The 23,023-nt window shown below is 56.7% G+C and overlaps 1 protein-coding gene across 1 annotated transcript in view; it reads right to left on the bottom strand.

Moving 5' to 3' along the window:
- cryaa (crystallin, alpha A) overlaps positions 1 to 22,623 on the bottom strand; it is a 28,325-nt gene extending 5,702 nt beyond the window's left edge. The window contains exon 1 of the mRNA XM_038801210.1: positions 22,377 to 22,623. Coding sequence (XP_038657138.1) covers positions 22,377 to 22,577 — 201 coding nt within the window. The 5' untranslated portion in view covers positions 22,578 to 22,623. The remainder of the gene's footprint in view (positions 1 to 22,376) is intronic.
- Positions 22,624 to 23,023: the final 400 nt, after the last annotated feature.

Here is a 23,023-nt window from a genome sequence, read left to right as displayed (position 1 = left end):
CACGTATGATGCTTATGCTACGGATCTGCCTGCGCTGGCTCCAGACAATGTTGTTCACGTCCAGATGCCTGAGGGAGGTTGGTCGGCCCCAGCTGTTGTTGTCAGAAAGGCCGCCCCAAGGTCTTTCATTGTCCAATTGGCTGACGGCTCCATCCTCCGGCACAACAGGAGGGCGCTGCGGAGAGTTCCCTGCCCACCGCAAAAACTGCATTGTTCCGCCGGCTATCATGTTTCCTCCTGACGTCTCCTGCCATGAGGACACCGATCTGCCAGCAATCCCGCCGCAATGCCAGCGATCCCACCGCAATGCCAGCGATCCCACCGCAATGCCAGCGATCCCGCCGCAATGCCAGCGATCCCACCGCAATGCCAGCGATCCCGCCGCAATGCCAGCGATCCCACCGCAATGCCAGCAATCCCACCGCAATGCCAGCGATCCCACCGCAATGCCAGCGATCCCACCGCAATGCCAGCGATCCCGCCGCAATGCCAGCGATCCCACCGCAATGCCAGCGATCCCGCCGCAATGCCAGCGATCCCGCCGCAATGCCAGCGATCCCACCGCAATGCCAGCGATCCCACCGCAATGCCAGCGATCCCGCCGCAATGACAGCGATCCCACCGCAATGCCAGCGATCCCGCCGTAATGCCAGCGATCCCGCCGCAATGCCAGCGATCCCACCGCAATGCCAGCGATCCCACCGCAATGCCAGCGATCCCACCGCAATGCCAGCGATCCCACCGCAATGCCAGCGATCCCACCGCAATGCCAGCGATCCCGCCGTAATGCCAGCGATCCCACCGCAATGCCAGCGACCCCGCCGTAATGCCAGCGATCCACCGCAATGCCAGCGATCCCGCCGCAATGCCAGCGATCCCACCGCAATGCCAGCGATCCCACCGCAATGCCAGCGATCCCGCCGCAATGCCAGCGATCCCACCGCAATGCCAGCGATCCCACCGCAATGCCAGCGATCCCGCCGCAATGCCAGCGATCCCGCCGCAATGCCAGCGATCCCACCGCAATGCCAGCGATCCCACCGCAATGCCAGCGATCCCGCCGCAATGCCAGCGATCCCACCGCAATGCCAGCGATCCCGCCGCAATGCCAGCGATCCCACCGCAATGCCAGCGATCCCGCCGTAATGCCAGCGATCCCACCGTAATGCCAGCGATCCCGCCTGTCCGCGACCCCGCCACAATGCCAGCGATCCCACCGCAATGCCAGCGATCCCGCCGTAATGCCAGCAATCCCGCCGCAATGCCAGCGATCCCACCGCAATGACAGCGATCCCGCCGCAATGCCAGCGATCCCACCGTAATGCCAGCGATCCCACCGTAATGCCAGCGATCCCGCCGTAATGCCAGCGATCCCACCGTAATGCCAGCGATCCCACCGCAATGCCAGCGATCCCATCGCAATGCCAGCGATCCCGCAGCAATGCCAGCGATCCCACCACAATGCCAGCGATCCCGCCGCAATGCCAGCGATCCCACCGCAATGCCAGCGATCCCACCACAATGCCAGCGATCCCACCGCAATGCCAGCGATCCCGCCGTAATGCCAGCAATCCCGCCGTAATGCCAGCAATCCCGCCGCAATGCCAGCGATCCCACCGCAATGCCAGCGATCCCGCCGTAATGCCAGCGATCCCACCGTAATGCCAGCGATCCCACCGTAATGCCAGCGATCCCGCCTGTCCGCGACCCCGCCACAATGCCAGCGATCCCACCGTAATGCCAGCGATCCCGCCGTAATGCCAGCGATCCCGCCGTAATGCCAGCGATCCCACCGCAATGCCAGCGATCCCGCCGTAATGCCAGCAATCCCACCGCAATGACAGCGATCCCGCCGCAATGCCAGCGATCCCACCGTAATGCCAGCGATCCCACCGTAATGCCAGCGATCCCGCCGTAATGCCAGCGATCCCACCGTAATGCCAGCGATCCCACCGTAATGCCAGCGATCCCGCCTGTCCGTGACCCCGCCGCAATGCCAGCGATCCCACCGCAATGACAGCGATCCCGCCGTAATGCCAGCGATCCCACCGTAATGCCAGCGATCCCACCGTAATGCCAGCGATCCCGCCGTAATGCCAGCGATCCCACCGTAATGCCAGCGATCCCACCGTAATGCCAGCGATCCCGCCTGTCCGCGACCCCGCCGCAATGCCAGCGATCCCACCGCAATGCCAGCGATCCCGCCGTAATGCCAGCGATCCCGCCGTAATGCCAGTGATCCCGCCTGGCAATGACCCCGCCGCAATGCCAGCGATCCCGCCGTAATGCCAGCGATCCCACCGCAATGCCAGCGATCCCACCGCAATGTCAGCGATCCCGCCGCAATGCCAGCAATCCCGCCGTAATGCCAGCGATCCCACCGTAATGCCAGCGATCCCGCCGTAATGCCAGCGATCCCACCGTAATGCCAGCGATCCCACCGTAATGCCAGCGATCCCGCCTGTCCGCGACCCCGCCGCAATGCCAGCGATCCCACCGCAATGCCAGCGATCCCGCCGTAATGCCAGCGATCCCACCGTAATGCCAGTGATCCCGCCTGGCCATGACCCCGCCGCAATGCCAGCGATCCCGCCGTAATGCCAGTGATCCCGCCTATCCCCGACACGGCCGCAATGCCAGCGATCCCACCTGTCCATAACACGGCCGCAATGCCAGCGATCCCGCCTGGCCATGACCCCGCCGCAATGCCAGCGATCCCGCCTGGCCATGACCCCGCCGTAATGCCAGCAATCCCGCCTGTCCGCAATCCCGCCGTAATGCCAGTAATCCCGCCGCAATGCCAGCGATCCCGCCTGTCCCCGACACGGCAGCAATGCCAGCGATCCCGCCTGTCCCCGACACGGCCGCAATGCCAGCGATCCCGCCTGTCCCCGACACGGCCACAATGCCAGCGATCCCGCCTGTCCATAACACGGCCACAATGCCAGCGATCCCACCTGTCCCCGACACGGCCACAATGCCAGCGATCCCACCTGTCCCCGACACGGACACAATGCCAGCAATCCCGCCTGGCCATGACCCCGCCGTAATGCCAGCGATCCCGCCGTAATGCCAGCGATCCCGCCGTAATGCCAGCGATCCCGCCGTAATGCCAGCGATCCCGCCTATCCCCGACACGGCCACAATGCCAGCGATCCCGCCTGTCCATAACACGGCCACAATGCCAGCGATCCCGCCTGGCCATAACACGGCCACAATGCCAGCGATCCCACCTGTCCCCGACACGGCCACAATGCCAGCGATCCCGCCTGTCCATAACACGGCCACAATGCCAGCGATCCCACCTGTCCCCGACACGGCCACAATGCCAGCGATCCCGCCTGTCCATAACACGGCCACAATGCCAGCGATCCCACCTGTCCCCGACACGGCCACAATGCCAGCGATCCCGCCTGTCCCCGACACGGCCACAATGCCAGCGATCCCGCCTGTCCCCGACACGGCCACAATGCCAGCGATCCCGCCTGTCCCCGACACGGCCACAATGCCAGCGATCCCGCCTGTCCCCGACACGGCCACAATGCCAGCGATCCCGCCTGTCCCCGACACGGCCACAATGCCAGCGATCCCGCCTGTCCATAACACGGCCACAATGCCAGCGATCCCGCCTGTCCCCGACACGGCCACAATGCCAGCGATCCCTCCTGTCCATAACACGGCCACAATGCCAGCGATCCCGCCTGTCCACGACACGGCCGCAATGCCAGCGATCCCGCCTGTCCATAACACGGCCACAATGCCAGCGATCCCGCCTGGCCATAACACGGCCGCAATGCCATCGATCCCGCCTGTCCCTGACACGGCCACAATGCCAGCGATCCCACCTGTCCCCGACACGGCCACAATGCCAGCGATCCCGCCTGTCCCCGACACGGCCGCAATGCCAGCGATCCCGCCTGTCCCCGACACGGCCACAATGCCAGCGATCCCACCTGTCCATAACACGGCCACAATGCCAGCGATCCCACCTGTCCATAACACGGCCACAATGCCAGCGATCCCACCTGTCCATAACACGGCCGCAATGCCAGCAATCCCGCCTGGCCATGACCCCGCCGTAATGCCAGCGATCCCGCCGTAATGCCAGCGATCCCGCCGTAATGCCAGCGATCCCGCCGTAATGCCAGCGATCCCGCCGTAATGCCAGCGATCCCGCCGTAATGCCACCGATCCCACCTGTCCATAACACAGCCACAATGCCAGCGATCCCGCCGTAATGCCAGCGATCCCGCCTGTCCCCGACACGGCCACAATGCCAGCGATCCCGCCTGTCCCCGACACGGCCACAATGCCAGCGATCCCGCCTGTCCCCGACACGGCCACAATGCCAGCGATCCCACCTGTCCCCGACACGGCCACAATGCCAGCGATCCCACCTGTCCCCGACACGGCCACAATGCCAGCGATCCCGCCTGTCCACGACACGGCCGCAATGCCAGCGATCCCACCTGTCCCCGACACGGCCACAATGCCAGCGATCCCGCCTGTCCATAACACGGCCACAATGCCAGCGATCCCGCCTGTCCATAACACGGCCACAATGCCAGCGATCCCACCTGTCCACGACACGGCCGCAATGCCAGCGATCCCGCCGTAATGCCAGCGATCCCGCCGTAATGCCAGCAATCCCGCCGTAATGCCAGCGATCCCGCCTGTCCATAACACGGCCACAATGCCAGCGATCCCGCCTGTCCCCGACACGGCCACAATGCCAGCGATCCCGCCTGTCCATAACACGGCCACAATGCCAGCGATCCCGCCTGTCCATAACACGGCCACAATGCCAGCGATCCCCCCTGTCCACGACACGGCCGCAATGCCAGCGATCCCGCCTGTCCCCGACACGGCCGCAATGCCAGCGATCCCGCCTGTCCATAACACGGCCACAATGCCAGCGATCCCGCCTGTCCATAACACGGCCACAATGCCAGCGATCCCGCCTGTCCATAACACGGCCACAATGCCAGCGATCCCGCCGTAATGCCAGCGATCCCGCCTGTCCACGACACGGCCGCAATGCCAGCGATCCCGCCTGTCCACGACACGGCCGCAATGCCACCGATCCCGCCTGTCCCCGACACGGCCACAACGCCAGCGATCCCGCCTGTCCACGACACGGCCGCAATGCCAGCGATCCCGCCTGTCCATAACACGGCCACAATGCCAGCGATCCCGCCTGTCCATAACACGGCCGCAATGCCAGCGATCCCGCCTGTCCCCGACACGGCCGCAATGCCAGCGATCCCGCCGTAATGCCAGCAATCCCGCCGTAATGCCAGCAACCCCGCCGTAATGCCAGCGATTCCGCCTGTCCACGACACGGCCGCAATGCCAGCGATCCCCCCTGTCCACGACACGGCCACAATGCCAGCGATCCCGCCTGTCCCCGACACGGCCACAATGCCAGCGATCCCGCCTGTCCCCGACACGGCCGCAATGCCAGCGATCCCGCCTGTCCATAACACGGCCGCAATGCCAGCGATCCCGCCTGTCCATAACACGGCCACAATGCCAGCGATCCCGCCTGTCCCCGACACGGCCGCAATGCCAGCGATCCCGCCTGTCCATAACACGGCCGCAATGCCAGCGATCCCGCCTGTCCCCGACACGGCCACAATGCCAGCGATCCCGCCTGTCCCCGACACGGCCACAATGCCAGCGATCCCGCCTGTCCCCGACACGGCCACAATGCCAGCGATCCCGCCTGTCCCCGACACGGCCACAATGCCAGCGATCCCACCTGTCCATAACACGGCCGCAATGCCAGCGATCCCCCCTGTCCATAACACGGCCACAATGCCAGCGATCCCCCCTGTCCATAACACGGCCACAATGCCAGCGATCCCGCCTGTCCCCGACACGGCCACAATGCCAGCGATCCCGCCTGTCCATAACACGGCCGCAATGCCAGCGATCCCCCCTGTCCATAACACGGCCACAATGCCAGCGATCCCCCCTGTCCATAACACGGCCACAATGCCAGCGATCCCGCCTGTCCCCGACACGGCCACAATGCCAGCGATCCCGCCTGTCCATAACACGGCCGCAATGCCAGCGATCCCCCCTGTCCATAACACGGCCGCAATGCCAGCGATCCCGCCTGTCCCCGACACGGCCACAATGCCAGCGATCCCGCCTGTCCCCGACACGGCCACAATGCCAGCGATCCCACCTGTCCATAACACGGCCGCAATGCCAGCGATCCCCCCTGTCCATAACACGGCCGCAATGACAGCGATCCCCCCTGTCCATAACACGGCCGCAATGCCAGCGATCCCGCCTGTCCCCGACACGGCCACAATGCCAGCGATCCCGCCTGTCCATAACACGGTCACAATGCCAGCGATCCCGCCTGTCCATAACACGGCCGCAATGCCAGCGATCCCGCCTGTCCATAACACGGCCGCAATGCCAGCGATCCCGCCTGTCCATAACACGGCCGCAATGCCAGCCATCCCGCCTGTCCATAACACGGCCACAATGCCAGCGATCCCGCCTGTCCCCGACACGGCCACAATGCCAGCGATCCCGCCTGTCCATAACACGGCCACAATGCCAGCGATCCCGCCTGTCCATAACACGGCCACAATGCCAGCCATCCCGCCTGTCCCCGACACGGCCACAATGCCAGCCATCCCGCCGTAATGCCAGCAATCCCGCCGTAATGCCAGCGATCCCGCCTGTCCATAACACGGCCACAATGCCAGCGATCCCGCCTGTCCATAACACGGCCACAATGCCAGCGATCCCGCCTGTCCATAACACGGCCACAATGCCAGCGATCCCCCCTGTCCACGACACGGCCGCAATGCCAGCGATCCCCCCTGTCCATAACACGGCCACAATGCCAGCGATCCCCCCTGTCCACGACACGGCCGCAATGCCAGCGATCCCACCTGTCCACGACACGGCCGCAATGCCAGCGATCCCGCCTGTCCACGACACGGCCGCAATGCCAGCGATCCCGCCTGTCCCCGACACGGCCACAATGCCAGCGATCCCGCCTGTCCACGACACGGCCGCAATGCCAGCGATCCCGCCTGTCCACGACACGGCCGCAATGCCAGCGATCCCCCCTGTCCCCGACACGGCCACAATGCCAGCGATCCCACCTGTCCATAACACGGCCGCAATGCCAGCGATCCCGCCTGTCCCCGACACGGCCACAATGCCAGTGATCCCGCCTGTCCCCGACACGGCCACAATGCCAGCAATCCCGCCTGTCCCCGACACGGCCACAATGCCAGCGATCCCACCTGTCCATAACACGGCCACAATGCCAGCGATCCCGCCTGTCCCCGACACGGCCGCAATGCCAGCGATCCCGCCTGTCCCTGACACGGCCGCAATGCCAGCGATCCCGCCTGTCCATAACACGGCCACAATGCCAGCGATCCCGCCTGTCCATAACACGGCCGCAATGCCAGCGATCCCACCTGTCCATAACACGGCCACAATACCAGCGATCCCCCCTGTCCCCGACACGGCCACAATGCCAGCGATCCCGCCGTAATGCCAGCAATCCCACCGTAATGCCAGCAACCCCGCCGTAATGCCAGCGATCCCGCCTGTCCCCGACACGGCCACAATGCCAGCGATCCCCCCTGTCCATAACACGGCCACAATGCCAGCGATCCCGCCTGTCCCCGACACGGCCACAATGCCAGCGATCCCGCCTGTCCATAACACGGCCACAATGCCAGCGATCCCGCCTGTCCCCGACACGGCCACAATGCCAGCGATCCCACCTGTCCCCGACACGGCCACAATGCCAGCGATCCCACCTGTCCCCGACACGGCCACAATGCCAGCGATCCCGCCGTAATGCCAGCAACCCCGCCGTAATGCCAGCGATCCCGCCTGTCCACGACACGGCCGCAATGCCAGCGATCCCCCCTGTCCATAACACGGCCACAATGCCAGCGATCCCGCCTGTCCATAACACGGCCGCAATGCCAGCGATCCCGCCTGTCCATAACACGGCCACAATGCCAGCGATCCCGCCTGTCCATAACACGGCCACAATGCCAGCGATCCCGCCTGTCCATAACACGGCCACAATGCCAGCCATCCCGCCTGTCCATAACACGGCCACAATGCCAGCGATCCCGCCTGTCCATAACACGGCCACAATGCCAGCGATCCCGCCTGTACATAACACGGCCACAATGCCAGCGATCCCGCCTGTCCATTACACGGCCGCAATGCCAGCAATCCCGCCTGTCCCCGACACGGCCGCAATGCCAGCGATCCCGCCTGTCCCCGACACGGCCACAATGCCAGCGATCCCGCCTGTCCCCGACACGGCCACAATGCCAGCGATCCCGCCTGTCCATAACACGGCCACAATGCCAGCGATCCCGCCTGTCCCCGACACGGCCACAATGCCAGCGATCCCGCCTGTCCCCGACACGGCCGCAATGCCAGCGATCCCGCCTGTCCCCGACACGGCCGCAATGCCAGCGATCCCGCCTGTCCATTACACGGCCACAATGCCAGCGATCCCGCCTGTCCATAACACGGCCACAATGCCAGCGATCCCGCCTGTCCATAACACGGCCACAATGCCAGCGATCCCGCCTGTCCCCGACACGGCCGCAATGCCAGCGATCCCGCCTGTCCCCGACACGGCCGCAATGCCAGCGATCCCGCCGTAATGCCAGCAACCCCGCCGTAATGCCAGCGATCCCGCCTGTCCACGACACGGCCGCAATGCCAGCGATCCCGCCGTAATGCCAGCAACCCCGCCGTAATGCCAGCGATCCCACCTGTCCATAACACGGCCGCAATGCCAGCGATCCCCCCTGTCCATAACACGGCCACAATGCCAGCGATCCCGCCTGTCCATAACACGGCCACAATGCCAGCGATCCCGCCTGTCCATAACACGGCCACAATGCCAGCCATCCCGCCTGTCCATAACACGGCCACAATGCCAGCGATCCCGCCTGTCCATAACACGGCCGCAATGCCAGCGATCCCGCCTGTCCATAACACGGCCACAATGCCAGCGATCCCGCCTGTCCATAACACGGCCGCAATGCCAGCGATCCCGCCTGTCCATAACACGGCCACAATGCCAGCGATCCCGCCTGTCCCCGACACGGCCACAATGCCAGCGATCCCGCCTGTCCCCGACACGGCCGCAATGCCAGCGATCCCGCTTGTCCATAACACGGCCACAATGACAGCGATCCCGCCTGTCCCCGACACGGCCGCAATGCCAGCGATCCCGCCTGTCCCCGACACGGCCGCAATGCCAGCGATCCCGCCTGTCCATAACACGGCCACAATGACAGCGATCCCTCCTGTCCATAACACGGCCGCAATGCCAGCGATCCCGCCTGTCCATAACACGGCCGCAATGCCAGCGATCCCGCCTGTCCATTACACGGCCACAATGCCAGCGATCCCGCCTGTCCATAACACGGCCACAATGCCAGCGATCCCGCCTGTCCATAACACGGCCACAATGCCAGCGATCCCGCCTGTCCCCGACACGGCCGCAATGCCAGCGATCCCGCCTGTCCCCAACACGGCCGCAATGCCAGCGATCCCGCCTGTCCATAACACGGCCACAATGACAGCGATCCCGCCTGTCCATAACACGGCCGCAATGCCAGCAATCCCGCCTGGCCATGACCCCGCCGTAATGCCAGCGATCCCGCCTGTCCACGACACGGCCACAATGCCAGCGATCCCGCCTGTCCATAACACGGCCGCAATGCCAGCGATCCCGCCTGTCCATAACACGGCCGCAATGCCAGCGATCCCCCCTGTCCCCGACACGGCCACAATGCCAGCGATCCCGCCTGTCCACGACACGGCCACAATGCCAGCGATCCCGCCTGTCCATAACACGGCCACAATGCCAGCGATCCCGCCTGTCCCCGACACGGCCACAATGCCAGCGATCCCGCCTGTCCATAACACGGCCACAATGCCAGCGATCCCACCTGTCCATAACACGGCCACAATGCCAGCGATCCCGCCTGTACATAACACGGCCACAATGCCAGCGATCCCACCTGTCCCCGACACGGCCACAATGCCAGCGATCCCGCCTGTCCCCGACACGGCCACAATGCCAGCGATCCCGCCTGTCCCCGACACGGCCACAATGCCAGCGATCCCGCCTGTCCATAACACGGCCGCAATGCCAGCGATCCCGCCTGTCCCCGACACGGCCGCAATGCCAGCGATCCCGCCGCAATGCCAGCAATCCCGCCGCAATGCCAGCGATCCCGCCGTAATGCCAGCGATCCCGCCGCAATGCCAGCGATCCCACCGCAATGCCAGCAATCCCGCCGCAATGCCAGCGATCCCGCCGTAATGCCAGCGATCCCGCCGCAATGCCAGCGATCCCACCGCAATGCCAGCAATCCCGCCGCAATGCCAGCGATCCCGCCGTAATGCCAGCGATCCCGCCGCAATGCCAGCGATCCCGCCTGTCCAGGTGCCGGCGTCTCCTGCTCCACCTCTGCGGCGATCGACAAGAATCCGTCACCCACATCAAAGACTGAATCTATAGACTTTACTTTTGTAAATTTTGTTCAGTTTGCTCTGTATCTGCAGGATGGACACCTTCCCATGGACATATGTTCGTTAACTCACCATTTGTACATAGTCAGGCAGGTATATACCTTCACGTTCCATTACTTACTTTTTTTTAAAGGGAGGGGGGAGATGTCATAATATCCACTCATGTATATCATGAGATGCAGACAGGCAGTGATTGACACACAGGATAACCAATGAACACACACGGCACAGAACAACCAATCACCAGACAGGACACCACCACTATAAACCCCCCAGGGCATTAAGGCTCCCGCTCTCTGCGGGACCCAGACACTGAGACAGTCAGAGTGCACAAGTCAGTGGACATTATTGCCATGTGGTAGCTAGTAGGTCTGGTTGAGCCAGTAAGAGGTGGTCAGTAGGATTAGTAGAGTGTCAACCCACAGCTGGACATGCACAGCACCTCATAGTTAAATAAAACAGTCTTGGATTATCTCCGGTGTTAGACGTTTGTTTCTAGCTTCCCTGCATCCGGTTGCAGTTAACGTCGATCTAACCTGCCTAACACATCACTCTGTATCTAACCTCATGCTGTACCTGTCCTAGGAGTGTTTGATGGGGACAGTGGAGAGGGAGATTTACTCTGTATCTTAACCCCGTGCAGTACCTGTCCTGGGAGTGTTTGATGGGGATAGTGTAGAAGGAGCTTTACTCTGTATCTAACCTCATGCTGTACCTGTCCTAGGAGTGTTTGATGGGGACAGTGGAGAGGGAGATTTACTCTGTATCTTAACCCCGTGCTGTACCTGTCCTGGGAGTGTTTGATGGGGACAGTGTAGAGGGAGCTTTACTCTGTATCTAACCCCGTGCTGTACCTGTCCTGGGAGTGTTTGATGGGGACAGTGTAGAGGGAGCTTTACTCTGTATCTAACCCCGTGCTGTACCTGTCCTGGGAGTGTTTGATGGGGATAGTGTAGAAGGAGCTTTACTCTGTATCTAACCCCGTGCTGTACCTGTCCTGGGAGTGTTTGATGGGGACAGTGTAGAGGGAGCTTTACTCTGTATCTAACCCCGTGCTGTACCTGTCCTGGGAGTGATTGATGGAGAGTGTAGAGGGAGCTTTACTCTGTATCTAACCCCGTGCTGTACCTGTCCTGGGAGTGTTTGATGGGGACAGTGTAGAGGGAGATTTACTCTGTATCTAACCCCGTGTTGTACCTGTCCTGGGACTGTTTGATGGAGAGTGTAGAGGGAGCTTTACTCTGTATCTAACCCCGTGCTGTACCTGTCCTGGGAGTGTTTGATGGGGACAGTGTAGAGGGAGATTTACTCTGTATCTAACCCCGTGCTGTACCTGTCCTGGGAGTGTTTGATGGGGACAGTGTAGACGTAGCTTTACTCTGTATCTAATCCCGTGCTGTACCTGTCCTGGGAGTGTTTGATGGGGACAGTGTAGACGTAGCTTTACTCTGTATCTAACCCCGTGCTGTACCTGTCCTGGGAGTGTTTGATGGGGACAGTGTAGACGTAGCTTTACTCTGTATCTAACCCCGTGCTGTACCTGTCCTGGGAGTGTTTGATGGGGAAAGTGTAGAGGGAGCTTTACTCTGTATCTAACCCCGTGCTGTATCTGTCCTGGGAGTGTTTGATGGGAACAGTGTAGAGGGAGCTTTACTCTGTATCTAACCCCGTGCTGTACCTGTCCTGGGAGTGTTTGATGGGGACAGTGTAGAGGGAGCTTTACTCTGTATCTAACCCCGTGCTGTACCTGTCCTGGGAGTGTTTGATGGGGACAGTGTAGACGTAGCTTTACTCTGTATCTAACCCCGTGCTGTACCTGTCCTGGGAGTGTTTGATGGGGACAGTGTAGAGGGAGCTTTACTCTGTATCTAACCCCGTGCTGTATCTGTCCTGGAGTGTTTGATGGGAACAGTGTAGAGGGAGCTTTACTCTGTATCTAACCCCGTGCTGTACCTGTCCTGGGAGTGTTTGATGGGGACAGTGTAGAGGGAGCTTTACTCTGTATCTAACCCCGTGCTGTACCCGTGCTGGGTCTGTTTGATGGAGAGCTGTAAAGGGAAATGACGACTCTCAAGGGTGAAAAATCCTCAGAACCAGAGATAGTTTCACCGTTGGATTTTAAAGAAAGTTGATGAGAAGATTGCAGAAGCTTCAACAATCATTTTGCCAAGTTCACTCGATTCTGGAACCTTTTCCTTTGATTTGTAGATTGTAGACCATTCTGCTATTTGGGAAAGGAAGTCAGTGAATTATAGACTGCCAGCCTATCATCTGCTGTCTGGAAATTGCTTGAATCGAGAATTAAGGATTTAGTGACTGACAACCAATTTTCAGTTGATCAGAAAGTTCCACTTGGATAAAGAACAGGTGGCTCATAGAAGAGGTGACTATAGAACATAGAACATTACAGCGCAGTACAGGCCCTTCGGCCCTCGATGTTGCGCCGACCTGTGAAACCCATCTAAAGCCCATCTACACTATTCCCTTATCATCCATATGTTTATCCAATGACCATTTAAATGCCCTTAATGTTGGCGAGTCCACTACTGTTGCAGGCAGGGCGTTCCAGACCCTTACTACTCTCTGAGTAAAGAACCTACCTCTGACATCTGTCCTATATCTATCACCCCTCAATTTAAAGCTATGTCCCCTCGTGCTGGACATCACCATCCGAGGAAAAAGGCTCTCACTGTCCACCCTATCTAATTCTCTGATCATCTTGTATGCCTCAATTAAGTCACCTCTTAACCTTTTTCTCTCTAACGAAAACAGCCTCAAGTCCCTCAGCCTTCCCTCATAAGATCTTCCCTGGTAAACATCCTGGTAAATCTCCTCTGCACCCTTTCCAATGCTTCCACACTGCACACAATACTCCAAATGTATGTGGATCTATGTACATGGACACCGAGATCTCTCTGCTCATCCACACTATCAAGAATCTTACCATTAGCCCAGTACTCTGTCTTCCTGTTATTCCTTCCAAAATGAATCACCTCACACTTTTCTGCATTAAATGGCATTTGCCACTTCTCAGCCCAGCTCTGCAGCTTATCTATGTCCCTCTGTAAATTGTAACATCCTCCCGCACTGTCCACAACTCCACCGACTTTAGTGTCATCTGTAAATTTACTCACCCATCCTTCTACGCCCTCCTCCTGGTCATTTATAAAAATGTCAAACAGCAGTGGCCCCAAAACAGATCCTTGTGGTACCCCACTAGTAACTGAACTCCAGGCTGAACATTTCCCATCAACCACCACCCTTTGTCTTCTTCCAACTATCCAATTTCTGATCCAAACTGCTAAATCACCCTGAATGCCATGCCTTTGTATTTTCTTCAATAGCCTACCGTGGGGAACCTTATCAAACGCTTTACTGAAATCCATATACACCACATCAACTGCTTTACCCTCATCCACCTGTTTGGTCACCTTCTCAAAGAACTCAATAAGGTTTGTGAGGCATGACCTACCCTTCACAAAACCGTGTTGACTATTTCTAATCAAATTATTCCTTTCCAGATGATTATACATCCTATCTCTTATAAACCTTTCAGAACCTTTGCACAACAGAAGTAAGGCTCACTGATCTATAGTTACCGGGGTTGTCTCTACTCCCCTTCTTGAACAAGGGGACAACATTTGCTATCCTCCAGTCCTCTGGCACTATTCCTTGCAGACAATGATAACATAAAGATCAAAGCCAAAGGCTCAGCAATCTCCTCCCTAGCTTCCCAGAGAATCCTAGGATAAATCCCATCTGGCCCAGGGGACTTATCTATGTTCACACTTTCCAGAATCGCTAACACCTCCTCCTTTTGAACCTCAAGCCCTTCTAGTCTAATAGCCTGTATCTCAGTATTCTCCTCGACAACATTGTCTTTTTCCTGTCTGAATACTGACGAAAAATATTAATTTAACACCTCTCCTATCTCCTCGGACTCCACGCACAATTTCCCACTACTGTCCTTGACTGGCCCTACTCTTACCCTAGTCATTCTTTTATTCCTGACATATCTATAGAAAGCTTTAGGGTTATCCTTGATCCTACCTGCCAAAGACTTCTCATGTCCTCGCTTGGCTCTTCTTAGTTCTCTCTTTAGAGCCTTCCTAGCTAACTTGTAACTCTCAAGCGCCCTAACTGAACCTTCACGTCTCATCTTTACATAAGCCTCCTCCTTCCTCTTGACAAGTGTTTCAACTGCTTTAGTAACCCATGGTTCCCTCACTCGGCCACTTCCTCCCTGCCTGACAGGTACATACTTATCAAGGACACGCAGTAGCTGTTCCTTGAACGAGCTCCACATATCCATTGTGCCCATCCCCTGCAGTTTCCCTCCCCATCTGATGCATCCTAAGTCTTGCCTCATCGCATCATAATTGCCTTTCCCCCAGATATAATTCTTGCCCTGTGATATATACCTATCACTTTCCATCACTAAAGTAAACGTAATCGAATTGTGGTCACTACCACCAAAGTGCTCACCTACCTCCAAATCTAACACCTGTCCTGGTTCATTACCCAGTACCAAATCCAATACGGCCTTGCCTCTCGTTGGCCTATCTGCATACTGCGTCAGGAAACCCTCCTGCACACATTGGACAAAAACGGACCCATCCAAAGTACTCAAACTATAGCGTTTCCAGTCAATATTTGGAAAGTTAAAGTCCCCCATAACAACTACCCTGTTACTTTCGCTCCTATCCAGAATCATCTTTGCAATCCTTTCCTCTACATCTAAACTAATTCAGCAGGGGCATGGGAACCTGGATTGTAGTTTTGGGGTACGGGAGATTGAGAGTATAGAGGTCAGGAGCACAGATTTGACTTCGCAGGAGGGTGCCAATGTTCAGGTAGGTGGTTTGAAGTGTGTCTACTTCAATGCCAGGAGTATACGAAATAAGGTAGGGGAACTGGCAGCATAGGTTAGTACCTGGGACTTCGATGTTGTGGCCATTTCAGAGACATGGATAGAGCAGGGACAGGAATGGTTGTTGCAGGTTCCGGGGTTTAGGTGTTTTAGTAAGCTCAGAGAAGGGGGCAAAAGAGGGGGAGGTGTGGCGCTGCTAGTCAAGGACAGTATTACGGTGGCGGAAAGGATGCTAGATGGGGACTCTTCTTCCGAGGTAGTATGGGCTGAGGTTAGAAACAGGAAAGGAGAGGTCACCCTGTTGGGAGTTTTCTATAGGCCACCTAATAGTTCTAGGGATGTAGAGGAAAGGATGGCGAAGATGATTCTGGAAAAGAGCGAAAGTAACAGGGTAGTTGTTATGGGAGACTTTAACTTTCCAAATATTGACTGGAAAAGATATAGTTCGAGTACATTAGATGGGTCGTTCTTTGTACAATGTGTGCAGGAGGGTTTCCTGACACAATATGTTGACAGGCCAACAAGAGGCGAGGCCACATTGGATTTGGTTTTGGGTAATGAACCAGGCCAGGTGTTAGATCTGGAGATAGGTGAGCACTTTGGAAACAGTGACCACAATTCGGTGACCTTTACGTTAGTGATGGAAAGGGATAAGTATACCCCGCAGGGCAAGAGTTATAGCTGGGGGAAGGGCAATTATGATGCCATTAGACATGACTTAGGATGTGTAGGTTGAAGAAGTAGGCTGCAAGGGTTGGGCACACTGGATATGTGGAGCTTGTTCAAGGAACAGCTATTGCGTGTTCTTGATAAGTACGTACCAGTCAGGCAGGGAGGAAGGGGTCGAGCGAGGGAACCGTGGTTTACCAAAGAAGTGGAATCTCTTGTTAAGAGGAAGAAGGAGGTCTATGTGAAGATGAGGCATGAAGTTTCAGTTGGGGCGCTTGATAGTTACAAGGAAGCAAGGAAGGATCTAAAGAGAGAGCTAAGACGAGCAAGGAGGGGACATGAGAAGTCTTTGGCAGGTAGGATCAAGGAAAACCCAAAAGCTTTCTATAGGTATGTCAGGAATAAAAGAATGACTAGGGTAAGAGTAGGGCCAGTCAAGGACAGTGGTGGGAAGCTGTGTGTGGAGGCTGAGGAGATAAGCGAGATACTAAATCAGGGGTGGGCAAACCTTTCCGTGCAAGGGCCACATTCAGAAATTCACAATTTTAAAGGGCCGCATAGTATATTAAGTAAAATAATTAATATTTAAAATAGCCAAAATAAAAGGTTTTTAAAGAAAAAAAAGCAATTAATTTTTATTAATTAATATTTTAAAGTAGAAACTTCACATGAAACACATGTTGTGCCGAGCAATGATCACCCTACTAAAGTCAACGTATCCACCCTATACCAGTAACCCAACAGCCCCCCCCCGCCCCCCCCCCCCCCCCGCCCCCATTAACCTTAAAAAAATTTTAAAAATGTAAAAAAAAATGTTATTTTTTATTTTTATGACTTGATCTTGGTGGGCCGCATAAAGACCTTTGGCGGGCTGCATGCGACCCGCGGGCCGTAGTTTGCCCACCCCTGTACTAAATGAATACTTTTCGTCAGTATTCACTCAGGAAAAAGATAATGTTGTGGAGGAGAATGCTGAGACCCAGGCTATTAGAATAGATGGCATTGAGGTGCGTAGGGAAGAAGTGTTGGCAATTCTGGACAAGGTGAAATAGATAAGTCCCCGGGGCCTGATGGAATTTATCCTAGGATTCTCTGGGAAGCCAGGGAAGAGATTGCTGAGCCTTTGGCTTTGATTTTTATGTCATCATTGGCTACAGGAATAGTGCCAGAGGACTGGAGGATAGCAAATGTGGTCCCTTTGTTCAAGAAGGGGAGTAGAGATAACCCCGGTAACTATAGGCCGGTGAGCCTAACGTCTGTGGTGGGTAAGGTCTTGGAGAGGATTATAAGAGATACGATTTATAATCATCTAGATAGGAATAATATGATTAGGGATAGTCACATGGTTTTGTGAGGGGTAGGTCATGCCTCACAAACCTTATCGAGTTCTTTGAGAAGGTGACTGAACAGGTAGACGAGGGTAGAGCAGTTGATGTGGTGTATATGGATTTCAGTAAAGCGTTTGATAAGGTTCCCCACGGTCGTCTATTGCAGAAAATACGGAGGCTGGGGATTGAGGGTGATTTAGAGATGTGGATCAGAAATTGGCTAGTTGAAAGATGGTGGTTGATGGGAAATGTTCAGAATGGAGTTCAGTTACGAGTGGCGTACCACAAGGATCTGTTCTGGGGCCGTTGCTGTTTGTCATTTTTATAAATGACCTAGAGGAGGGCACAGAAGGTTGGGTAAGTAAATTTGCAGACGACACTAAAGTCGGTGGAGTTGTAGACAGTGTGGAAGGATGTTGCAGGTTACAGAGGGACATAGATAAGCTGCAGAGCTGGGCTGAGAGGTGGCAAGTGGAGTTTAATGTAGAGAAGTGTGATTCACTTTGGAAAGAATAACAGGAATGCGGAATATTTGGCTAATGGTAACATTCTTAGCAGTGTGGATGAGCAGAGGGATCTCGGTGTCCATCTACATAGATCCCTGAAAGTTGCCACCCAGGTTGATAGGGTTGTGAAGAAGGCCTATGGTGTGCTGGCCTTTATTGGTAGAGGGATTGAGTTCCGGAGCCATGAGGTCATGTTGCAGTTGTACAAAACTCTAGTACGGCCGCATTTGGAGTATTGCGTACAGTTCTGGTCGCCTCATTATAGGAAGGACGTGGAAGCTTTGGAACGGGTGCAGAGGAGATTTACCAGGATGTTGCCTGGTATGGAGGGAAAATCTTATGAGGAAAGGCTGATGGACTTGAGGTTGTTTTCGTTAGAGAGAAGAAGGTTAAGAGGTGACTTAATAGAGGCATACAAAATGATCAGAGGGTTAGATAGGGTGGACAGCGAGAGCCTTCTCCGCGGATGGGGGTGGCTAGCACGAGGGGACATAGCCTTAAATTGAGGGGTAATAGATATAGGACAGAGGTCAGAGGTGTGTTTTTTACGCAAAGAGTGGTGAGGCCGTGGGCTGCTTTACGCGGGTTACACATGTTCCGCCATCTCCAAAACACCATCGTCGCAGCGCACACCTCACGCCATTGAGACGGTCTCCGGACGTCACCTGAAGGCCCTCCCCCGATACTCCGTCCCTGATGGGCGGCCCGCCCCCGATACTCCGTCCCTGATGGGCGGCCCGCCCCCGATACTCCGTCCCTGATGGGTCGGGTTCCTGATTGCAGTTGACATGTGGACTCAGCGGTCGGGAACCTGGCGTGGTGCCCAGCGCCGCCACAGTCGGGGGGCAGCCGTGCTGCTGGCCGAGGGGGGGGGGGGGTTCGGCGAGGACTAGGGAGGACTGGGGGGGGGGGGGGGGGGGGGGGTTCGGCGAGGACTAGGGAGACTGGGGGAGGGGTTCGGCGAGGACTGGGGAGACTGGGGGGGGGGGTTCGGCGAGGGCTGGGGAGACGGGGGGGGGTTCGGGGAGGGCTGGGGAGACGGGGGGGGGGTTCGGCGAGGGCTGGGGGGACTGGGGGAGGGGGGGTTCAGCGAGGGCTGGGGGGACTGGGGGAGGGGGGGTTCAGCGAGGGCTGGGGAGACTGGGGGGTGGGTTCGGCGAGGGCTGGTGAGACTGGGGGGGGGGTTCGGCGAGGGCTGGGGAGACTGGGGGGGGGTTCGGCGAGGGCTGGGGGGACTGGGGGAGGGGGGGTTCAGCGAGGGCTGGGGAGACTGGGGGGGGGGATTCGGCGAGGGCCGAGGAGACTGGGGGAGGGGGGGTTCGGCGAGGGCTGGGGAGACTGGGGGGGGGATTCGGCGAGGGCCGAGGAGACTGGGGGAGGGGGGTTCGGCGAGGGCTGGGGGGACTGGGGGAGGGGGGGTTCAGCGAGGGCTGGGGAGACTGGGGGGGGGGTTCGGCGAGGGCCGAGGAGACTGGGGGAGGGGGGTTCGGCGAGGGCTGGGGGGACTGGGGGAGGGGGGGTTCAGCGAGGGCTGGGGAGACTGGGGGGGGGGGTCGGTGAGGGCCGAAGAGACTGGGGGAGGGGGGTTCGGCGAGGGCTGGGGAGACTGGGGGAGGGGGGGTTCGGTGAGGGCCGAAGAGACTGGGGGAGGGGGGTTCGGCGAGGGCTGGGGAGACTGGGGGGGGTTCGGCGAGGGCTGGGGAGACTGGGGGGGGGATTCGGCGAGGGCCGAAGAGACTGGGGGAGGGGGGTTCGGCGAGGGCTGGGGAGACTGGGGGGGGTTCGGCGAGGGCTGGGGAGACTGGGTGGGGGGGTTCGGCGAGGGCTGGGGAGACTGGGGGGGGTTCAGCGAGGGCCGAGGAGACTGGGAGGGGGTTCGGCGAGGGCTGGGGAGACTGGGGGGGGTGGCTAGGGGGATGGTGAGGGGGGTATGGGGGGCACTATCTGGCTGGTCAGGTCCGCCCATGGTTGGCACCAGGTTGCACGGTGCGACTGCTCCAGGCCAATGAAGTGCGCGGCCACAGACCCGGCAATTCCTCGGCCGTTTATTTTGTGGAGGCCGGACGTTTTACGTGGCGCGGCTGCTTCCTCCTCACCGGGCCAAGGATCGGTGAAGGGGGGGTGCCGGGGTTTCCCACGTAAAACGTCCCAGATCCTCCAGACGTTGCTTCAAAATCGGAGAATCCACCCAATTAATAAATTAAGTGACTCAGCAACACAGGCAAATGGAGATTAACAATTTATCACCATCACTGCTGTGACCAGTGGCCAAAACACAACATCCACTTGGTCAGAAACCTTTTTCTATTTCCCTGGCTGCCTTCACCATGCACATACTCTTACATAGCAGCCATTTCCCACCCTCGCCCACATCACCCTCTCCCTCACCGTCTCCTTCATTCCCTCGTTCACTCTCTCCCTCACCTTCTCCCTCACTCTCTCCCTCAACATCACCCTCTCCCTCACCGTCTCCTTCATTCCCTCGTTCACTCTCTCCCTCACCTTCTCCCTCACTCTCTCCCTCTCCCTCAACATCACCCTCTCCCTCACCGTCTCCTTCATTCCCTCGTTCACTCTCCCACTCTCCCTCACTCTCAACTGCACACTCTCTCACTTTCTCTTTCATTCCCCCCTTTATTATTAAAAGAACAAAGAACAAAAGAAATTACAGCACAGGAACAGGCCCTTCGGCCCTCCCAGCCTGCACCGATCCAGATCCTTTATCTAAACCTGTCTCCTATTTTCCAAGGTCTACTTCCCTTTGTTGCCGCCCATTCATATACCTGTCTAGATGCTTCTTAAATTATGCTATCGTGCCCACCTCTACCTCCGCTGGTAAAGCGTTCCAGGCACCCACCACCCTCTGCGTAAAAACCTTTCCACGCACATCTCCCTTAAACTTTCCCCCTCTCACCTTGAAATCGTGACCCCTTGTAACTGACACCCCCACTTTTGGGAAAAGCTTGTTGCTATCCACCCTGTCCATACCTCTCTCAATTTTGTAGACCTCAATCAGGTCCCCCCTCAAACTCTGTCTTTCCAACGAAAACAATCCTAATCTACACAACCTTTCTTCATAGCTAGCACCCTCCATACCAGGCAACATCCTGGTGAACCTCCTCTGCACCCTCTCCAAAGCATCCACATCCTTCTGGTAATGTGGTGACCAGAACTGTCACAAGTAGGCTTACATTAACACTGCAATGAAGTTACTGTGAAAATCCCCTAGTCGCCACATTCCAGCGCCTGTTCGGGTACACAGAGGGAGAATTCAGAATGTACAATCTACCTAACCTGCACATCTTTGACTGTGGGAGGAAACCGGAGCATCCGGAGGAAACCCACGCAGACACGGGGAGAACGTGCAGACTCCGCACAGACAGTGACTCAAGCCGGGAATCAAACCTGGGACCCTGGTGCGGTGAAGCAACAGTGTTAACCACTGTGCTACCGTGCCTCCCATCACGCTCTCTCTCTTTCTCCCTCACTCTCACCCTCAATCTCACTCTTTCCCTCACTCTCACCCTCAATCTCACCTCAATCTCACTCTCTCCCTCACTCTCACCTCAATCTCACTCTCTCCCTCACTCTCACTCTCAATCTCACTCTCTCCCTCACCCTCAATCTCACTCTCTCCCTCACTCTCAATCTCACTCTCTCCCTCACTCTCACCTCAATCTCACTCTCTTCCTCACCCTCAATCTCACTCTCTCCCTCGCTCTCACCTCAATCTCACTCTCTCCCTCACCCTCAATCTCACTCTCTCCCTCACTCTCACCTCAATCTCACTCTCTCCCTCACTCTCTCCCTCACTCTCACCTCAATCTCACTCTCTCCCTCACTCTCACCTCAATCTCACTCTCTCCCTCACTCTCTCCCTCACTCTCACCTCAATCTCACTCTCTCCCTCACCCTCAATCTCACTCTCTCCCTCACTCTCAATCTCACTCTCTCCCTCACTCTCACTCTCAATCTCACTCTCTCCCTCACCCTCAATCTCACTCTCTCCCTCACTCTCTCCCTCACTCTCACCCTCAATCTCACTCTCTCCCTCACTCTCACCTCAATCTCACTCTCTCCCTCACTCTCTCCCTCAATCTCACCTCAATCTCACTCTCTCCCTCACCCTCAATCTCACTCTCTCCCTCACCCTCAATCTCACTCTCTCCCTCACTCTCTCCCTCACTCTCACGCTCTCCCTGATCAAAGATCAGGAACAAGAGCAATCAAAATCTTTTATCTCTAGCTGACTCTGAATGAATTGTGATACTGTTTACTCAGACAAGTTATTTTAATTGAATAGAATTGTTTAACAACATATCTGAAATAAATCACATCTACTGTTTCTGACGACAGTCCCTCAATATCACAGCAATGACAAAGTTGCACTTGATATTCATTTAATTAATAATCCGTTCAGCTACAAAGTGAGATTTTTACCTCAGATATCCCAGAGTCCAGAACATTCCGGAATGCTGGCAGCCTGTAGTAAGGGCTGATGGTGGAAGAGAGAATAGGAAAGAGGTCATAATCGAATGGACCTTCTCCAAACAACTGATCAAAGAGGCGGTTTGAGTAGAAAGATGTCAGTGAACGTCTGAACCAGGGGTACTGAATAGCAAGGTCCATACTCCTGGCCATTTATAATCTCTCCACAAACAACTGTGGCACTGTCAACCCCAGCAACCAGTCCCATTTATATAGTTGTGATGCTGAATAGATTGGCAATCTGGATGGTTCTGGGATGAAGAACTCATGACAAAGTTGGAAAAACTGTTGGTTGTCAGCAGATGGTGGCTGGGTGAGACGGGTGAATGGACAGGACACTCCCAGCTTTGCTGACAGTGGAAACTCACTCTGCAAATTAACTTGTTGCTCTTAAGCAAAGGCAGCCCATTCAGGCAAAGGAATATAGGACAGAAACTGTCAGCAGATTTCTCTAATCATGCTGCACTGTAAAAGCAGCTCAGTGCTCCATTAAATACTACACATTTCTGTTACAGAAAATATTAGAGAGCATATTTTTAAACCTTTTTTTTATGTCAGCATCACTGGCAAGGCTAGTATTTATTGTCCATCTTTAAATT

Source organism: Scyliorhinus canicula, chromosome 7 (assembly GCF_902713615.1).
Source record: "Scyliorhinus canicula chromosome 7, sScyCan1.1, whole genome shotgun sequence".
NCBI lineage: Eukaryota > Metazoa > Chordata > Chondrichthyes > Carcharhiniformes > Scyliorhinidae > Scyliorhinus > Scyliorhinus canicula.
The sequence above is the reverse complement of the archived record's forward strand: the minus strand, read 5'-3'. Positions and strand labels throughout refer to the sequence as shown.